Below are 16,038 nucleotides of genomic sequence, written 5' to 3'. Positions count from 1 at the left end.
GGGCCAGTGGAAGAATAACACATGTTTCCAATTTCTTGGGAAGTAGGGCAATGAGAGGCTGAAATGTCCTTTCATTGTTCCAAAAGTCGCTTCTATGGTAATGCCAACTAAGATGTAGCAACAAACAATGCCCCAATTTACTCTTATCCTTCAAATAATACCAATATGCCCATCTGGTTTAAATAATGCAGATTTATTTCGTCAGTTTTCTTTTGGCCCTATTAACGACATTAAAATGAAGAATAAACTTTTTGGAAAGTTGGACCTAGCTACAATATATATATATAGATTCTTTTTGGCTTGAAAATAGTTAAAAAGATTTTGAACCAACATTATTTGTGAATATTTTGCTCAAAAGTACATTTGATTTTGTTCGATGGAGGATAGAGATTTTCAGTAATCTGTTATCTCTATTGTTAGCACTTCAAATAGCAAATGTGATAAGATTCTTAGTAATCATGTTATGAGACTCACATATATATATCCAGACACGTTTTAGGATTGGCCATCCAGACTTCATAAAAGCTTTCTCACATTTTACTGCCGAATTGCTAAGAATCTGAATTGAATTGTTCAATAAAACTCTAATTATATGCTAAATGGGATTTTTTTTTTTGTTAATTTTTAAATTCAAAAAAATAGGGCAACCCTACCCAAAAAGAGTCAAAGAACACAAGTTGTCAAGGAAAGTGAAGTATCCAACAATTTTTATTCCAAAAAATTGTTCACCATTCGCCATCCTACATATAGCCATCTCAAATCGATTGTTTTTCCCCAAATCTTGTTGTTTTCAATTCATTTTAGTGGCTTTTTTGACAAGCTACAACAAATTCAACAGCCTACGTACAACTAGCCGAGGTTAATTATATTGTAGACAAATCCAGCAATACAATTTATGTTTTTCACGAAATGCCTAAGTTCGGCTCATTATCATGTAAATATTTGATCCATTTCGGCAAACAATCCTATCTCTTCACAAAATAATAAGGAAAATAAGAAGAAGAAAAAAAAAGTTGGGCTAAAGCATTTCCAATGGTTTTTTATTTTATTTTTCCAGTTCAAATTTTGAAGAAAAATCCCTCACTTTTTTTTAAAAAAAAATTCAAAAACTCCATTTTTAAGAGGGTTAACTATATATTGATAAAAAAAGAAAAAAAAGAAAAAAAAAGAGGCAAATAAGTTGGAAAGGAACATGCATCCATGCATATGATGCCCATATTTGCAGTGAGATCTAGAAAGTGTTTCATCTTTCTATGGGGATAAGATTAGGGTGAATAGTTGAGTTGGATTCTATTCCAACTCATTAGAATTAAATTATTTAAATTAAGACTAAATTATTTAAAGTTAGTATTAGGATTAATTAGAAGCTCTTATCAATTTAGGTATAATTCTATTGTACTCTATTTAAAGGCCATCATTCTATGCCTTTGAAATTCATCAGTTGATTAAGACATGGAACAAGGTTCTCAAATCTCTAGTGGGGTTGCCCAAAAAAGGAAATAAACATGCTGGCTATCTTCCTCTCAACAGACAGTGTCCTTGTCAGTCCCCACAAGCACCAAGCTTTCAGTTAATCATCAACCAAAGGAATATGAATTGTAAATTGTCATTAATTTTGTGTTTTTTTTTGTTTTTTTTGTTTTCCTAGCTAGATCACTAAACTACCATTTAGACCGTTAGAATATTAATTAATTAAATAATTAAATTTATTATTTTTCTATTTTCTTTCTGCTTAAACTTTTAGGACAACCAATGATTTAACATTGTATCAAGCAAATTAAGGTTATGTGTTCACATTTCTTATCAGCATAAGCTTTTGAGAATTTAACATGTGGTCCGTCGTTTGTGTTTGGGATTTCAAAACGTGTGATTCTTAAAAACGCAGCTTGACCTTTAAAATTGTAATTTAACTTTTACTAGTTTCTATCAGCTTAAACTTTTAGGACAACCAATGTTCTAACATTGTATCAAGCAAAGGTTATGTGTTCACAATTTTCTATCAGTATAAGCTTTCGAGAATTTAACTTGTGGTCTGTTTCTGTTTGAGATTTCAAAACATGTGATTCTTAAAAACGTAACTAAACTTTTAAAATTGTGTGTTTTTTAAAAACATCGCACCCATTTGCCTGCAACTCAAAAACATAGATTTTTCTATGTTTTTAACTAGCAATGTTTAAGAAAACACGCTTTCAAATGATACATCTTTTACGATTTGGCTTAAAATCTCAATTTTAGTCTACGAAATCGCACCCGAACGCACTCTATAGATTCTGTCAACATATTAACAATTATTTATTCTCTAACTTGCAATTAGTTCTTACAACATGGTTTCAATTGGGACTCATGTAGAAGCCTGAGAATTTAACAGATCAAGCCAAACTCTAATCCTTTGTTTATGCAAACAAATAATGGTAGAGACGGAGGAATTTAAATATATTTTGAGTCTTATTATAGTGTATGTCCAAGAGATCTGTCTGGTAGCTGATGAAGCATTTGGCCTGTGTTTGAATAAGTGCCAACCTTTTTGGTAGCCACCTTCCCCAAGATTTGTTGTTTCTGTGTGGGGATGGACTCTCAACAAGGATTGGTAATTTGGTAGGAAATATATAATTCCAAGAGATAGCACACTCAACTGGGGATTTCATATCATAAGAAAAGAAAGATAAAATACACTTATTTATCCCTTTTGAATTGACATGTACCATTTTGTGACAATTGATTCCCTTAAATTATTATTTCTTTTCAATTGCTACCTTCCTTCCATTAGTATTTGACGTTAAAAATGGACAAAAACTTGCACACTTGATTTACACGTACAAATTTTTTATGTGATACGCCCCAATTATTCTTCAATAAAAAAAAAAGGATAGGAGTATAAGGCGGGAGTTGTTTGGCCACCTCTTGAATTTTTTTTTTTTTGAGTGACCGAACTATCCCTTAGCTTAGCCATCCAGGGTTAGTCAGTTTCGGCCCCCATATGATCTCTCACTCTCTCTCTCTCTCTCTCTCATTTTTTTTTTTTCGTATTTTTTATTTGAATCATAAATGCAACATTGTAACTCCTAAAATAGAGATATTTTGGATATTTCAAATAAAAAATTTGCATGTTGGGCATTTTTCACCCATTTTAACGCCAAACCCTAGGGCTAAAATAGCAATAACTGCTCGCTAACCGCTACCTGCAGAACTGCTTTTGAAGGCCATTAGAAAAAACCGCTAATCGCCTAGGGTGGTGCGGTTAACTATCGAAACAACGTCGTTTTGGTTTTTTTTTTTTTTTCTTTTAAAAAGTGGTTAGCGGTGCGTCGGTTAGCAGTTGATTATCCGATTTTACTAACCACCTAGGCAGTTGCGGTTAACGGTTTTAGCTAATAACCATTAATTGTAACCGTCTTTTCACACATACCAAACCCTAATGAAGGGTACTAACAAAATTGAAAAAGATAGTCTTTTTTTTCTCGAACTCTATAATCTTAAATACACCCTAAAACCATAAGAGCCTTAAAAAAATCCATATATACAATAATTTAATTAATGACCAAGTCAGACAAAGAAATTGGTATTATATTTGGGGTCAGCATAACAAAGTCCATATCTAATGGTATATTGGTATGCATGTCACAATCGGTATAGAGGCGAACAATTTGAATTCAAGCAAGCATTACAATACCTTTAACTAATTCAAAACTAAAAAAAAAAAAAAACCCCAAAATATTCTTCTTGTCATCCACAAGGGGCTGAAAATTTAGTCTGGAATCAAGCTTTCCGCCTAAAACACTAAAAAGCATTTGATTCCAGCACTTCTTCTGACAAAGACATGCAGGCAAGACAAGAATATAATATGATATAAAACAAAACAATTGTATTAATTACTAAGAAAGACCATAATGTTTTGATATTTGGGCTGATATCATCGATCATCCTCATTTAGAATAGTATTATAGGCCGTTAAAGATTCGCATGCACATATCTTGACTTATTACCTAAATCAGATGCATTGCAGAGAATTACTGCGCGCAAATGCGATCGAGGTGGTCTTTCTATTTTATGTTGTCTTGTTTTGTTTGTTTGTTGTTTTTCCTGTCTCTATTGAGTGATGGCTGCTTTTATTCAAATTTTCTTTTTGATGATTCGATTTGACTGAAATGAAATGAATATATTGCCTTTAAAGATGTTCTAATTTTCTTAATTTTCTAATCAAAACAATTATTAAGGATGCATTTTTTTTTTAAAAAAATATTTTCTTAATTTAGCTTACACCGATTTTGAGTTTTTGTTTGGTAAAACGTGTTAAACATACGACTTAGAATAATAGGCCCAAATGTTGTTGAGTGATCGATACGTTATTGTGCTTAATTTATGCACTATTAGGGTTAGGAGATAAACTCATGAATCACTTATCTCTAAAAGCTTACTTAAATTTCTAAAAAATGATGAATTTAATCATTTAATTAATATTCTAACAAGTAGTACACCAACGTAATTGGTATGAGAATGGTTGGGATAAGAAAAGCCGTATAGATCTACATATATATACTCAAATTGTTGAATCATAAGTTATATATTATGTCCCATACTAGGTTTAATTAGTTTAAACATATTTATAGTGTTCTGGTTTTAGAAACCCCCATCTAGATTCTTGATCTATAGTAATATATATAATAGATCTTTGATCAATATATCTACCCGATATATTAGTTTAATATTTGTTTGATAGGTCACTGGTGTGGATGGAATTAGTAATCTTTATATCTATTAATCATTTTCTCAACATGTTAAGAATCTTATAATATAGTACAAATTCCACTGTGCTTTTAGATTTGTGCAGTACAACAACATTCATGAACTTTTCTGGTAATTTCATATAACCACTTTGCAAGATGCAATGTCAAGGGAAGAGATGATGATTCGTATCTCTTGTGAGAGAAAAGATCTAGTTTTTTTAAAATTTATACCATCTTCTATGGTGGCTAAATTGACTTCAACAGAATCCAAGATATAGGAATAATTATAGATATATAGGGAATTTATGCCCGTATCTCAGATTAGATTAGTAAGCTAGAGATGCCCATAACACTATTCTCCAATATTTAGATGATGAATTACCAATACTATGGAAATTCTTTTAACTTCTTGAGACACATATACAACTTTGATATTTTAGAATTTTTCTTTTTTGTTTTCCTTGATGATGGAGACACAGCTAACATTCCTATTGATTTTATGTAAGGACAAGCTTCTGTTAATTTATTTGGAGGTATTTCTATTTTTATACTCGTTTTAGGCTTTGGTTATGTCAAATATGGATCATTGTTTCATTCCTATCCATTATGGGAATAAATAAAGGCCTTGCATAGTGCTTTTATACAATCATATTCATATCTTACACCTCAAGTTTTTCAGAATATAATTCACCACTACTGTTGTTGTTGTTGTTTACCCATCTAATCTGCATCTCTTCTACCCTTTTCCATTTTGCGCTTACTTTGCGTGTGGCTTTTGCTTTCTGAAAACTATATGAAAAGAAAAAAATTTGATCTAGTTTTGGATGGTAGACAGGAAGGTTGAGTAGAAATCAGCTCCCTCTTTGCTATTCTTGTTAGCCTTGATCATCATCATCATCATCATCTGTAGATGAACACCCATAAGATAGATTGCAGAGAACCAGTTAATCAGAACTATGGAGTACTGATCACCAATGATTGTACTTCTTCTTCTTCTTCCCAATTAATTGGATTCAGACAACCTTGGCAGATGGGAACTTGTGTTCCCATGGAGGGAGGATCACAGCAGCAATATAATGTGCCTACAAAATCATCCACCACCACCATTATGAGCCGCTTTGAATCACCAGCTTCTGCCTTTTATGCAACCGAACAGTGCATGGGATTTCCACAGTATGAATGTCAACCACCTGAGAATAATCCCTCTTTATGCTCCCAATTTTCCAGGGCTTATGATTCTCAGTTGCCTTCCTATCAATCTTCTGGAGAAGAGTTTTCCACTGATTCAGCAAACCAAGCTGGCTACAACTTTGATTTGAGAAACACCCTTCAGGCAATAGTGAAATCCCAGTTCTCTAGTAATCAATACTATGGATCTTCTGAAAAGTCCAATAAAATTTCATCATCTGGGTGTAAGCTTCTTCTTCCACATGAACAAAATAAGTTGCCTGGTGATGATGATGATACAATCTATGGTGGGGGGCACCTTTTGATACCTTTTAAAGGAAATCAGGATCATATGGTATGTACTTTTTAATTCTCTAGATGCATTAATTCAAGTTTAGCATAAATCATGCTGATTAGGGGTAGGAACTTTTGCAGGGTAATTGCAATTCATATAATTCCCAGCTTCCACAGCTGAGCTTCTCCTCTCAGCAAGAGAAGCAGTCTCCAAGATTTTCTGCTGACAGTGTATCTGTTACTTCTGGCAACTCTGCTTCAACCAGTGCAGCACTCTCAAGTAAAACAAGAATAAGGTGGACTCAGGATCTTCATGAGAAGTTTGTTGAGTGTGTTAGTCGCCTTGGGGGTGCTGAGAGTAAGTAATTTGATAAAGGATTTGTCAAAATATTCAAAAAAAGGAAAAAAAAAAAAAAAAATGAAAAGAAAAGAAAAGAAAAGAAAAGAAAACCATCGTTTTCTGACAATTTCTCTAATGATTGACTGTAGAGGCAACGCCAAAGGCAATACTGAAGCTGATGGACTCAGATGGATTGACCATTTTTCACGTGAAAAGTCATCTCCAGGTATTAAAGTTTTTCTTAACAAGTTTAGATGTTGCTTGTAACCAACCTGGTTTTATTTTCCCTGCATAGATCTTGATTCATTTTCTTTGTCCCCTTTCTTATGTTGTAGAAATACCGAATTGCAAAATACATGCCAGACTCAATAGAAGGTGATTGTTGTTTTAATCGTTGTATTTATCTGAGTGATTTCTTGTGTTTGATTCCTCTACTCTTAGCTGGTTGAACTCTTTTATATATTATTCAGAAAAGTGGAGTAATTATGATTTTGCTTTGCACTGTGTATAAGAAAGAGTGTCACTCTGCTCTGATTCATGAGGTCTACTGGAGATTCCTTTTTTTTTTTTTTCCTTTTTCTCTACAGTAATTTGTAATTGTATTCATGCTACTGGTTATCTTTTCCCCTCTTTGCCTTCTATTACAACAACTAGCTTGGCACTAGTCATCACAAAAGGATCCTTCACGTGTCATGTTTGTTTGGTTAATACCCTGAAATGAACAGACCAACATCATCCATGCAAAGTGACTGTAATAGTTTTTGTCCTTAGAACTAAATTTACATCAGGTTCAACCGACACTAAATTTATTTTAAGAACTTGTCTTCAGGTTCAATAAATCCATGTTCAACAGACATGCACTAGATTTTCAGTTACTTAGTTCGAGGTAGTGTCTGAAAATTCATATAGGATCCACTACATCAACTGTGCTGTCTATCTACATTTGTCTATGTTCATTTTTATTATGATGGGGGTAGACATAGCTTGTCTAAAGGTGTTGTTTGGGATTGTATTTGAGAAATAGAGCTTTTAAGTCAAAAAACGTTTTTTGGCAAAAGCTTCACTTTTAAGGTTTTGCCAAAAGTGCGTTTTGGCAATTTTTAGAATAAAAAAAGTCAAAAAAGTACTTTTAAAATTTTTTACTAAACATGCTAGCTTTTGTTTGATACAGCTTAAAAAGTACTTTTTAAGCTGTTTACCACAATCCCAAACAGGCCTAAGGCCCCGTCTGTAGGACCTTAGCAGTTCTAGTTATGCGGAGTTTTCATGCGAAGGAAACTATCATTCTTGGTGTCATCAACAGCAATTTTTGTTGCATTATCACTTTTGGTGATGCACAAAGTGTTTGTTTAGCTTTGCTAACTTTGTCAATTTACTGTACTCATCTCTCAATAAGATTATAATGACTTGATTGTGTTTGTATTGCAGGAAAATTAGAGAAAAGAAACAGCATGAATAATGCGCCCCAGCTTGATGTTAAAACGTAAAGTTCATGAATCTCATCCTATCTTTTAGTCATTCTATTAAAAAAAAAAAAATCTCTTTAAAATTGGTATTTAATTTAATTTTCCTTTTCATCTTCATTGCTATGTACACTTAAGAGCTTTAGTGTGACACCACCTTGTGAACTGTCTGGCAGTGGCTTGCAAATCAGAGAGGCACTGCAAGTGCAGTTAGATGTCCAGAGGCGTCTTCATGAACAATTAGAGGTGCACTCATGGGCTCTTCTTATTCATATCAGATAGTAATTTAGTTTATGTCTATATATATATCCTCTTGTTTGAGGACTTTTCCACATGGTCCTTTCTTTCTACATTTGTTTCCTTTTTCAATGTATAAATGTAGTTTCAGCTATCCTTCACCAATAATTTCTCTTCCAAGGTGATAATGACATTTTGTTGTTGTTTGCTTTTACATTTATCTTCCACAAGATGATCAACTTCCCATCAATTACTGAAAGAACTATTTAGGAACTTGAACTTTTATCTGCACACACTACATCAGCTAAGGATTGGATTTTGGATAAATCACCATTGAATTTTGGATTCAATAGTAACTTTTACTGCTACGTTAGAAAGTGAAAGTATCCACTTGGAAGTGAGACTTTCTTTAGTGGAAAGTAATTTAGTTTCTTAAATCTGTTCTAGTAAAATTATCTAACATAGCAACAATATAAAATCACATGCCAAAAAATAGTTTCCTAGAATGATGACTCTGCTGATTGACTAGAAAATTTCATAGACAGAAAGGGTAAGGGATGCAACCCAGGGAACATGTGTAAACTTTCACTCAAAATATTATTCACATGTTCATTTTTTGGGGCAGGTTCAGAGAAATTTACAGCTACGAATTGAAGAACAAGGGAGGCAACTCAAAATGATGTTTGACGAGCAACAGAAAACAACCAGTGGCCTCTTCAAGAATCACAAATTGGATACTTCCCCTGCTGAACCATCAATAAGCCTTAAAGATGTTGAGGTTTCAATTTCTGAAGGTTATGGAAATTCCAACTTCCCATCAAAGATAAGTTAGCTCCTCAAAGCACCCCATTTGATCTTTTCCATATATATACAGTCACCTGGAAAGCTTTGGGGTCTTTTGCATATCAGCAGTTAACAAGTCATGAGGTTCCTGCAAACAGGATACAAGAATTTTGCAGAGGCCTAATTAAGAACAGCAGTGTATTTGCTTAATCCTTCAAAGTGAATTCAGCCAATCTCTAGTTATGAAATGTGCATGTGAGTGCACTCATCCACAATGAACTTCTGCAAAGAAATGCTTCATATCCATTGCGCATAACCCGTGCACAAATATCTCAGCATTGTTCTTTTGATGTTCCTTTAGAGTTCTTGTCTTGTTGTAAGAATAATGTTGTCTAATGAATTGTCTACTTTCATGTCCTTTTGTAAATGAAGTAAACAAAAATTTACTCAGGGAACCCGACTGGAATTGGATCTAAATTCTCCTTTGAGCTAATAATGTAACAAAATGTGAGATTTCTGATGCAAATGCATGGTGAAAAAATAACTTCGAAACTGTTTATGAGAAGTTGGAGAATTTTTATTTCGATAAGTTGCTCAAGAAAGATTTAAAGCCAAATTTGGACAGTAAATACAATACTGATTTTCTGTTTCAAATCTAGTCTATAAGTCATATATGTACAGAAATTGTTTGGAGGAAATTTCCTTCAACCTAGTCTAATAAGTACCAACTGTTATATCTTATATATTTTCTTTAATATTTTAACAATCATTTATTGTTATTTTACTAATCTAGGAATCCAAACATTATTTTTTTAAAAACCCAAAATGTTGAATGACACTTGTCACGTATTAGAGTAGGTAGAAGAAAATTTCCTCAAAACTAATTTCAAGGAAATTTGTGTCCTATATATATATATGTTTGACAACATAAAAGGAAATCAAGGAAATAAAGTCCATAACATAAAATAAATCAGGACATAAATAAAAATGTAATCACAAAATAAATTGGAAATATTGGGTTTTCTAACATTCCTTAGCCCTTCACGACAATCTTATCCTCAAGGTTGATTATTAATGAAGCATGTCTCAAATCCTGTCTTTGATCCCATGGTGTCACCATGTTCTCAGGAACCGTGCACAATAGAAGGTGAACAATTTTTTTTTTTTTTTTTTTTTTAATTTTTTAATTTTTAATTTTTAATTTTTTTTTTTTAATTTTTCTATGAGAAGAACTAGTGAGAAATTTAACTCTCCTCCCCCTTTACTTATCAAAAAAAAAAAAAACTAGAGAAAATTTTTTGAATTTGCATTTCCCTTCTAAGACATCATGTAATCGACCCTCACAATTTAGAGCAAACATTTCATTGTAGTCATTGGACCTTGTTTCAATTCCTTAATTTCCAACAAATTAAGCCTTAACAAACTTGATCATAATTTGCATCTTTATCATATTATACTGACAGTATTTCAACTGTTTTTTTTTTTTTTTTTTTTTTGAGAAACTTCACTTTGGCCTCCTGAATTTCTACCCGATTTTACAAACCCCCTTATGAACTTCTAAATCTCTCATTTTGGACCTCTGAACTTTCAATTACTCACAATGTGGACCCCTCCGTCAGATTTTAAACGTTACATGACGTTTAAACCCCTGACTTTTGTATAAAATTTCAACTTCCAAAACGTTTTTTTATTTTTTTAAAAAATGAAAATCAAGGACATTTTGGTCTTTTTTATTTTTATTTTTAATGGCTAAAATTAACGGAATGGTTCTAATTGAGAGTAATTAAAAGTTCAGGGGTCCAAAATGAGGAATTTGGAAGTTTAGGAGGTCAAAGTGAAGTTTTCCTTTTTTTTTTTTTTTTTTGGCTCACTAAGGATAACAATTTATCATCCTTATCCATCACGTCATTCACGATTTCCTCGGTATCAGAACAATTATTAATATTTGAGACATGAAAATTCTAATGAAATGAATTCCAACTCCAAACTTTACGACTTTAGTATTTTTCAATTGTTGATGTTTGCCGAATTTTTGCCAACTCAACATAAATGTTTTTTCTCCTAATTCTCAACAATACCCTCCTCACACACAATTAAAAATATGCAGTAAATATGAATGAAACCACTAGATTAGGTTGAGAGATTTACCTCTTGGGGCTTTCAACAATTAAAATTTCAAGAAATGTCACCCTTTTCTTCCTCCCTCTTTGGACATTTTCTAGGAGCTTTAACTGACCAAATGATCATTAGGGTTCCCTAAATGCACCTTAAATAACCCTTCAATTGTTTCTGCAAGTTTTGGACTTATTCAATACACGTTGTGTCTATCAGTATCACCGATCGATCACTTCTAGGACCAATCCATCGCTAGGGTATCAACTTTAATATAAATTGTCTTCACCACTTATGAACATGTTGGAATTTATTTGAAAAAAAAATAAAAATGAATTACTTGTATATAGCTTGATGATGACAAGAGCTTAACTCTTGCTCGATACAAAATTAAACAAACTAATCCTAAACTTTTAATAATCAACTCAGTTGACATGACTGCAATCCTAAAATTAAGAAAATATATAGTAACTAGATACGTAGGTATAACCCTACCTACCGTTGACCCACTGTTGGAACTCTCAGGCCCCATCATACAAAGTCCACTACATTATTTATTTATTTATTTATTATGCTTGTCCATTAAACGATTGCAAGATCTAAGAGTATTAGCAATCGATATCCAACGATTTTTTTTATTTTTTATTTTTTATTTTTATTTTTAGAAAAAAATATTTAGAGACTAAAATTACTTTTTACTTTCCTACCTGAAAATACTCAAGAATAGATTCTCTTATTTTTCTATATATCAATTAAATACTCTTTTTTTATTCTTACTTAGAAAGAGTACTTTCTTCTTTTTTTCTTTTTTTCTTTTTAAATTTTTTTAAAATTTATTTATTTTTTATAAGTCATTGGGTAGCTACAGTGCGACCCAATAGTTTAGGAAAGTTATAGGGTGTCCGTTGTAGGTGTGTTTTCATAGTTTTTTTTTTTGTGAAAATTTTCATATATATAGAAAACAGAACAAGTTATAAGCTATAAGACGTCTATTGCCGGTGCTTGCTTGGCCAAGTATTTTCTCTTTACACCCACAAAAAAAGGGAAACATGCTCTTTTTTTTCTTAAAAAAAAAAAAATTGAGGAAGAAATTTGAAGGGTACGCAAAATCTTGTTCCAAAGGATCTTTATACTCTTGGCATCATATGTGAAGCCAAAACAAAAAAACAAAACAAAACATCTTGGCATCATATGTGAAGCCAAACAAAAAAAAAACAAAAGGATAATCATGAGATTTGTCCTGTTTTAGAAATAGCCAAATCATCTGGTAATCATGTGATCATTCTTTCTTTATTGCTTCAGTGTCGTCATTCCCTGCCATCTCCATTCAGCTTCTTAGTACCAATGTCGTCATTTGCCGCCATAGCTGTTTTCTTTCTTTCTTTCATTCTTAATGGAAATCTAACTCATCCAGGGATACAAAAGCAAAGGAAAGCACAAAACCATTAACGAAAGTAGCAAGTTGTATTCATTTCAAAAAAAACTATAAATTGCTGAATTATAGGGCTGTAAAAAAATATCGGAAAACCGATTTGAAACTAGTTGGGAAAATCCAGTAATCGGGGCGCTCAATTCCGGTTACCAGTTTTGAGGTTTTTAAATACCTGGTTATAACAGGGTATATATATATATATATATATATATATATGTAAATCACTTCTATATTTTTGAATTTAGTATATAAATTAATATTTTTGAATTTTTTTTGATTTTTTTTTTTTTAAATGGGGCATAAAATGGTTAAATTAAGCCTAAAAGTTAGGCCTAATACCTAAAATAAGCCCAAAAAATAGGCCTAATACCTAAAATAAGCCCAAAATGTTAAAAAATTAAAAAAACCGGTTACCCGGTTCGGATAACCGGATACCAATTGTAACTGGCCGATTATTGTATAATCGGTTAACCGGTTTTCAAAACTGAAAAATCGGTTACCCCGGTTCCTGTTCCTGGTTTTGGCCAATAAACAAAAAATCAGGACCTGGTTTACACCCTTACTGAATTATCCATCCCAATGAAAAGTGTGAAATTTTGCCTTTATTTTTTGCATTTTCTAATAAATATAATCCTGAATAATTTTTTTAGCATTTCTACTTATCACCTTGGACAACCAGCTTGAAATATACATCTTTGACATGCATTCTAGTGAAGAATTTACAACACTCAAAATGATTGGACAATTTGTTAAGAAGATGGTAGAGATGAAAAACGATATTGTGTTTCAATTAATCAGTTCATTCATTGATGAGATTGGCATATATTGATTCTACATGTTGTGACAATAACGGTTGAAATAGTTTTTTCAATAATGAATATTCTTATTACAAATTGATTACACAGTTGAACCGGTGGACGAATGATTGTTAATTTGATTACATAATGATATATTTAAGACTGTAATGAAAAAATCATGCAGCAATTTCAAAATATGAAAACCCATCGAAGGCAACTGAATAAATTAATGTTAGGCATGAAAAATAAGTTATATTTATATGTTTTAAATGATTATTAAATTTCATTGAATTGTTTGTTATTAAATTTATTAGTTATATTATTTAATATTTTTAATAAATTTTTGTTCGACTCAATCTTTTATCTCGTCTCATGTGAACCAATTTTTTTTTTTTTTTTTTTTAAATTTTTTTTTGAGCAAATAAGGATAGGGTACAAGGAATCAAAAAACCGAAAAAGGTTTGGGCTCTCCAACAACAAACCCAAAACAACAATACAATGCAGGAAATAAAAACAAATAAGAAATGGGCCAAAAAATGGCCCGGTCTCCTGGATCTTGGTCAACAGACCAAGAAATGGCACAAACAAAATGGTGTTTTGAGCAAGCCAACGATCTGACTAGATTTGAAGCAATAGCACCTTTCGAAAGGAAGCTGTTGAAGGAGAGGCACTGAATTCCTATTTGGATTTGTTGTAGGGGAGAACCGATCTCCAGTTGATGAAGCAATCTCTACAAAAAGATCAATCTAGAGTAACTCATGGAGATAAAAACCCACAACAAAACACAACAACCAAAAATACACGACAGAAAACAAAGCAAAATACAATAAAGAAGGCAAAGAACCCTCAGCAAAAAACTCAAACGGAGCGGATGGAGACCTGCAGGAGAGCTTCTAGCAGTAGCTTGAAGGACACGCGCTGGCGCTTGACCACCATGCGCCGATACGTGGTGGCCGGAACAAGAAAATGGCGGCAGTGACGGAAAGCTGGAAGGTTGATGAACACAGTGGAGTGGCGCGTCGAAGCTTTGTAGGAACGGAAGGTGACAGATCGAACTTGAAGAGATTCGGATCTAAGATCCATCGTAGAACTATGAACGGCGCGACGACTGGGGGTTGAGCATGGCCAGATGACGACGATGGAAGGCTAATGAAGGACGAATGACGGTGCTGCTACTCTGTGGCCAAAAAGAAAGACAAAAAAGAAGACCAATAACAAAGAGGGGAAAAGGGGAGGAAGGAGAAAACTCTCCCTCCTCCCCGGAAAAACCTGCACAGAGGTGGTGGGAGGCCCTCATTAAGGAGGTGGATTGGTTTCAAAAGAGGAGAAAAAATCTTCTCTCAAGAGGAGAAGAGGAAGGAAAGGGGGAAGAGAGATTTGACTTAGCGACATTCGCTTCATGAGGCGTGGTCCTCAACCGATTGAACTACCCATTTGGGACCTGTGAACGAAAATTCTAGCTCTGCTAATGTGACAAATGTACTAATGATTGTTATCTTGAAGATTTAATCTTAATATTTTAACATGGGTCGGTTTAAACTTGACCATTTCGATGATGCCAAAACACCAAAGTTAGTGAAGTATTATTCATAAAATACAACTAAATTGAGAGGAGTGTACCTAGACTAGCACATGTCATATCATATACATCAAAATGTTCAATAAATTTTAGACCATGAAATTAATATTGATGTTCAATGTTATATTTGATACTTAGGTTTACCTTTAAAAAAAAAAAAGGAAAAAAAAAGAAGAAGCAAGGTTTATTGGGTTTCTATGTGGCAATATCCTAAAATAAAGAGAATCTCAAAAAAGATCATCATAAAGAAGTACATGATTAAGCGTGGCCATGCATGCTTAATGTATAGGGCCTGATTTAGAGTCACATACATACATCTATAAGATTGAGAATGTGGACAGTGGATTTATGCATAGTATAACGAATAAATTAAGTAAGCGTGGCCATGCTTTATGTATAGAGGCCTGAATCAGGATCCGATACATGCATATATAGATGCATGGTTCCTTTTTTAATATAAGTTCGATTATGAAGAGATAGATATTATCTTTGCAACATGTGGAATATAGAAATCAGCCGCCCTAATTTATCATTGATCCAAAATGTGGATGGAATTTTCTGAAGTGGTGACGTTGGATTTGATGATTTATTTCATATAATTCTGTTTGCAATTTGCAATCTTTAGGGGTGGGTATATGTTCGGTCAGTTCGATAGGGGCATTTTTGCCTACTGTTTGTGAAAGCCGACAAGAAATATTTTCAACTTTTTCGGTTAATCGGTTAGTCGGTTACAAGTTTTTATATGAAGATTTATCAATTTTTTTGTCGTAACTACAAAACTAGTAAATCGTATCCTCTATAAATGAAAATAAAAAGTAATTTCATCGAATACAGACCAAAATGACAACTACAAATCAATTGGACAACACACAATAAGGAAGCCTACCATATAAAATTCAAAATTTACTTGAAAAATCGATTAACTCAGTTAATTGTTGGTTAACTCTAACAATTTTTTTTTGTTCCTACCACATACCGAATCAAAACACTTTTTTATTTGCATACCGACTGCCGGAAGTCAGTTGTCGGTCGATGATGGTTCGGTAGCAATCGATAAGTGGTCAATAGGTGGTAAACGATTAATCTGCCCACCCTTAGCAATCTTGTAGG

General features: G+C 32.9%; 1 protein-coding gene across 2 annotated transcripts; it reads left to right on the top strand.

The window, feature by feature from the left end:
- The first annotated feature begins 5,558 nt into the window (after positions 1-5,558).
- Positions 5,559-9,358, top strand: LOC132161965 (myb family transcription factor PHL5-like). 2 transcript variants are annotated; one of them, XM_059572193.1, is made up of 7 exons: positions 5,559-6,246; positions 6,327-6,543; positions 6,675-6,751; positions 6,861-6,900; positions 7,954-8,008; positions 8,165-8,234; positions 8,857-9,358. In XM_059572193.1, exons 1-7 carry the CDS (start codon positions 5,635-5,637, stop codon positions 9,055-9,057), a joined length of 1,272 nt encoding a protein of 423 aa, XP_059428176.1. In that variant the 5' UTR covers positions 5,559-5,634; the 3' UTR covers positions 9,058-9,358. The 2 variants fall into 2 exon arrangements, with proteins under 2 accessions (XP_059428176.1, XP_059428175.1); XM_059572192.1 differs by having other exon boundaries at positions 8,851-9,358.
- Positions 9,359-16,038: the final 6,680 nt, after the last annotated feature.

The sequence above is a fragment of the Corylus avellana genome, chromosome ca9 (assembly GCF_901000735.1).
Source record: "Corylus avellana chromosome ca9, CavTom2PMs-1.0".
Taxonomy (NCBI): domain Eukaryota; kingdom Viridiplantae; phylum Streptophyta; class Magnoliopsida; order Fagales; family Betulaceae; genus Corylus; species Corylus avellana.
This window is presented reverse-complemented; position numbering and strand designations above follow the sequence as displayed.

Bases quoted from the DNA above. Each gene is read 5' to 3' on its own strand.
- LOC132161965 (XM_059572192.1), top strand. From the start codon at position 5,635: ATGAACACCCATAAGATAGATTGCAGAGAACCAGTTAATCAGAACTAT. The intron at 6,544-6,674 runs GTAAGTAATTTG...GATTGACTGTAG, and splicing joins TCGCCTTGGGGGTGCTGAGA to AGGCAACGCCAAAGGCAATA. The intron at 8,009-8,164 runs GTAAAGTTCATG...ACTGTCTGGCAG, and splicing joins CCCCAGCTTGATGTTAAAAC to TGGCTTGCAAATCAGAGAGG.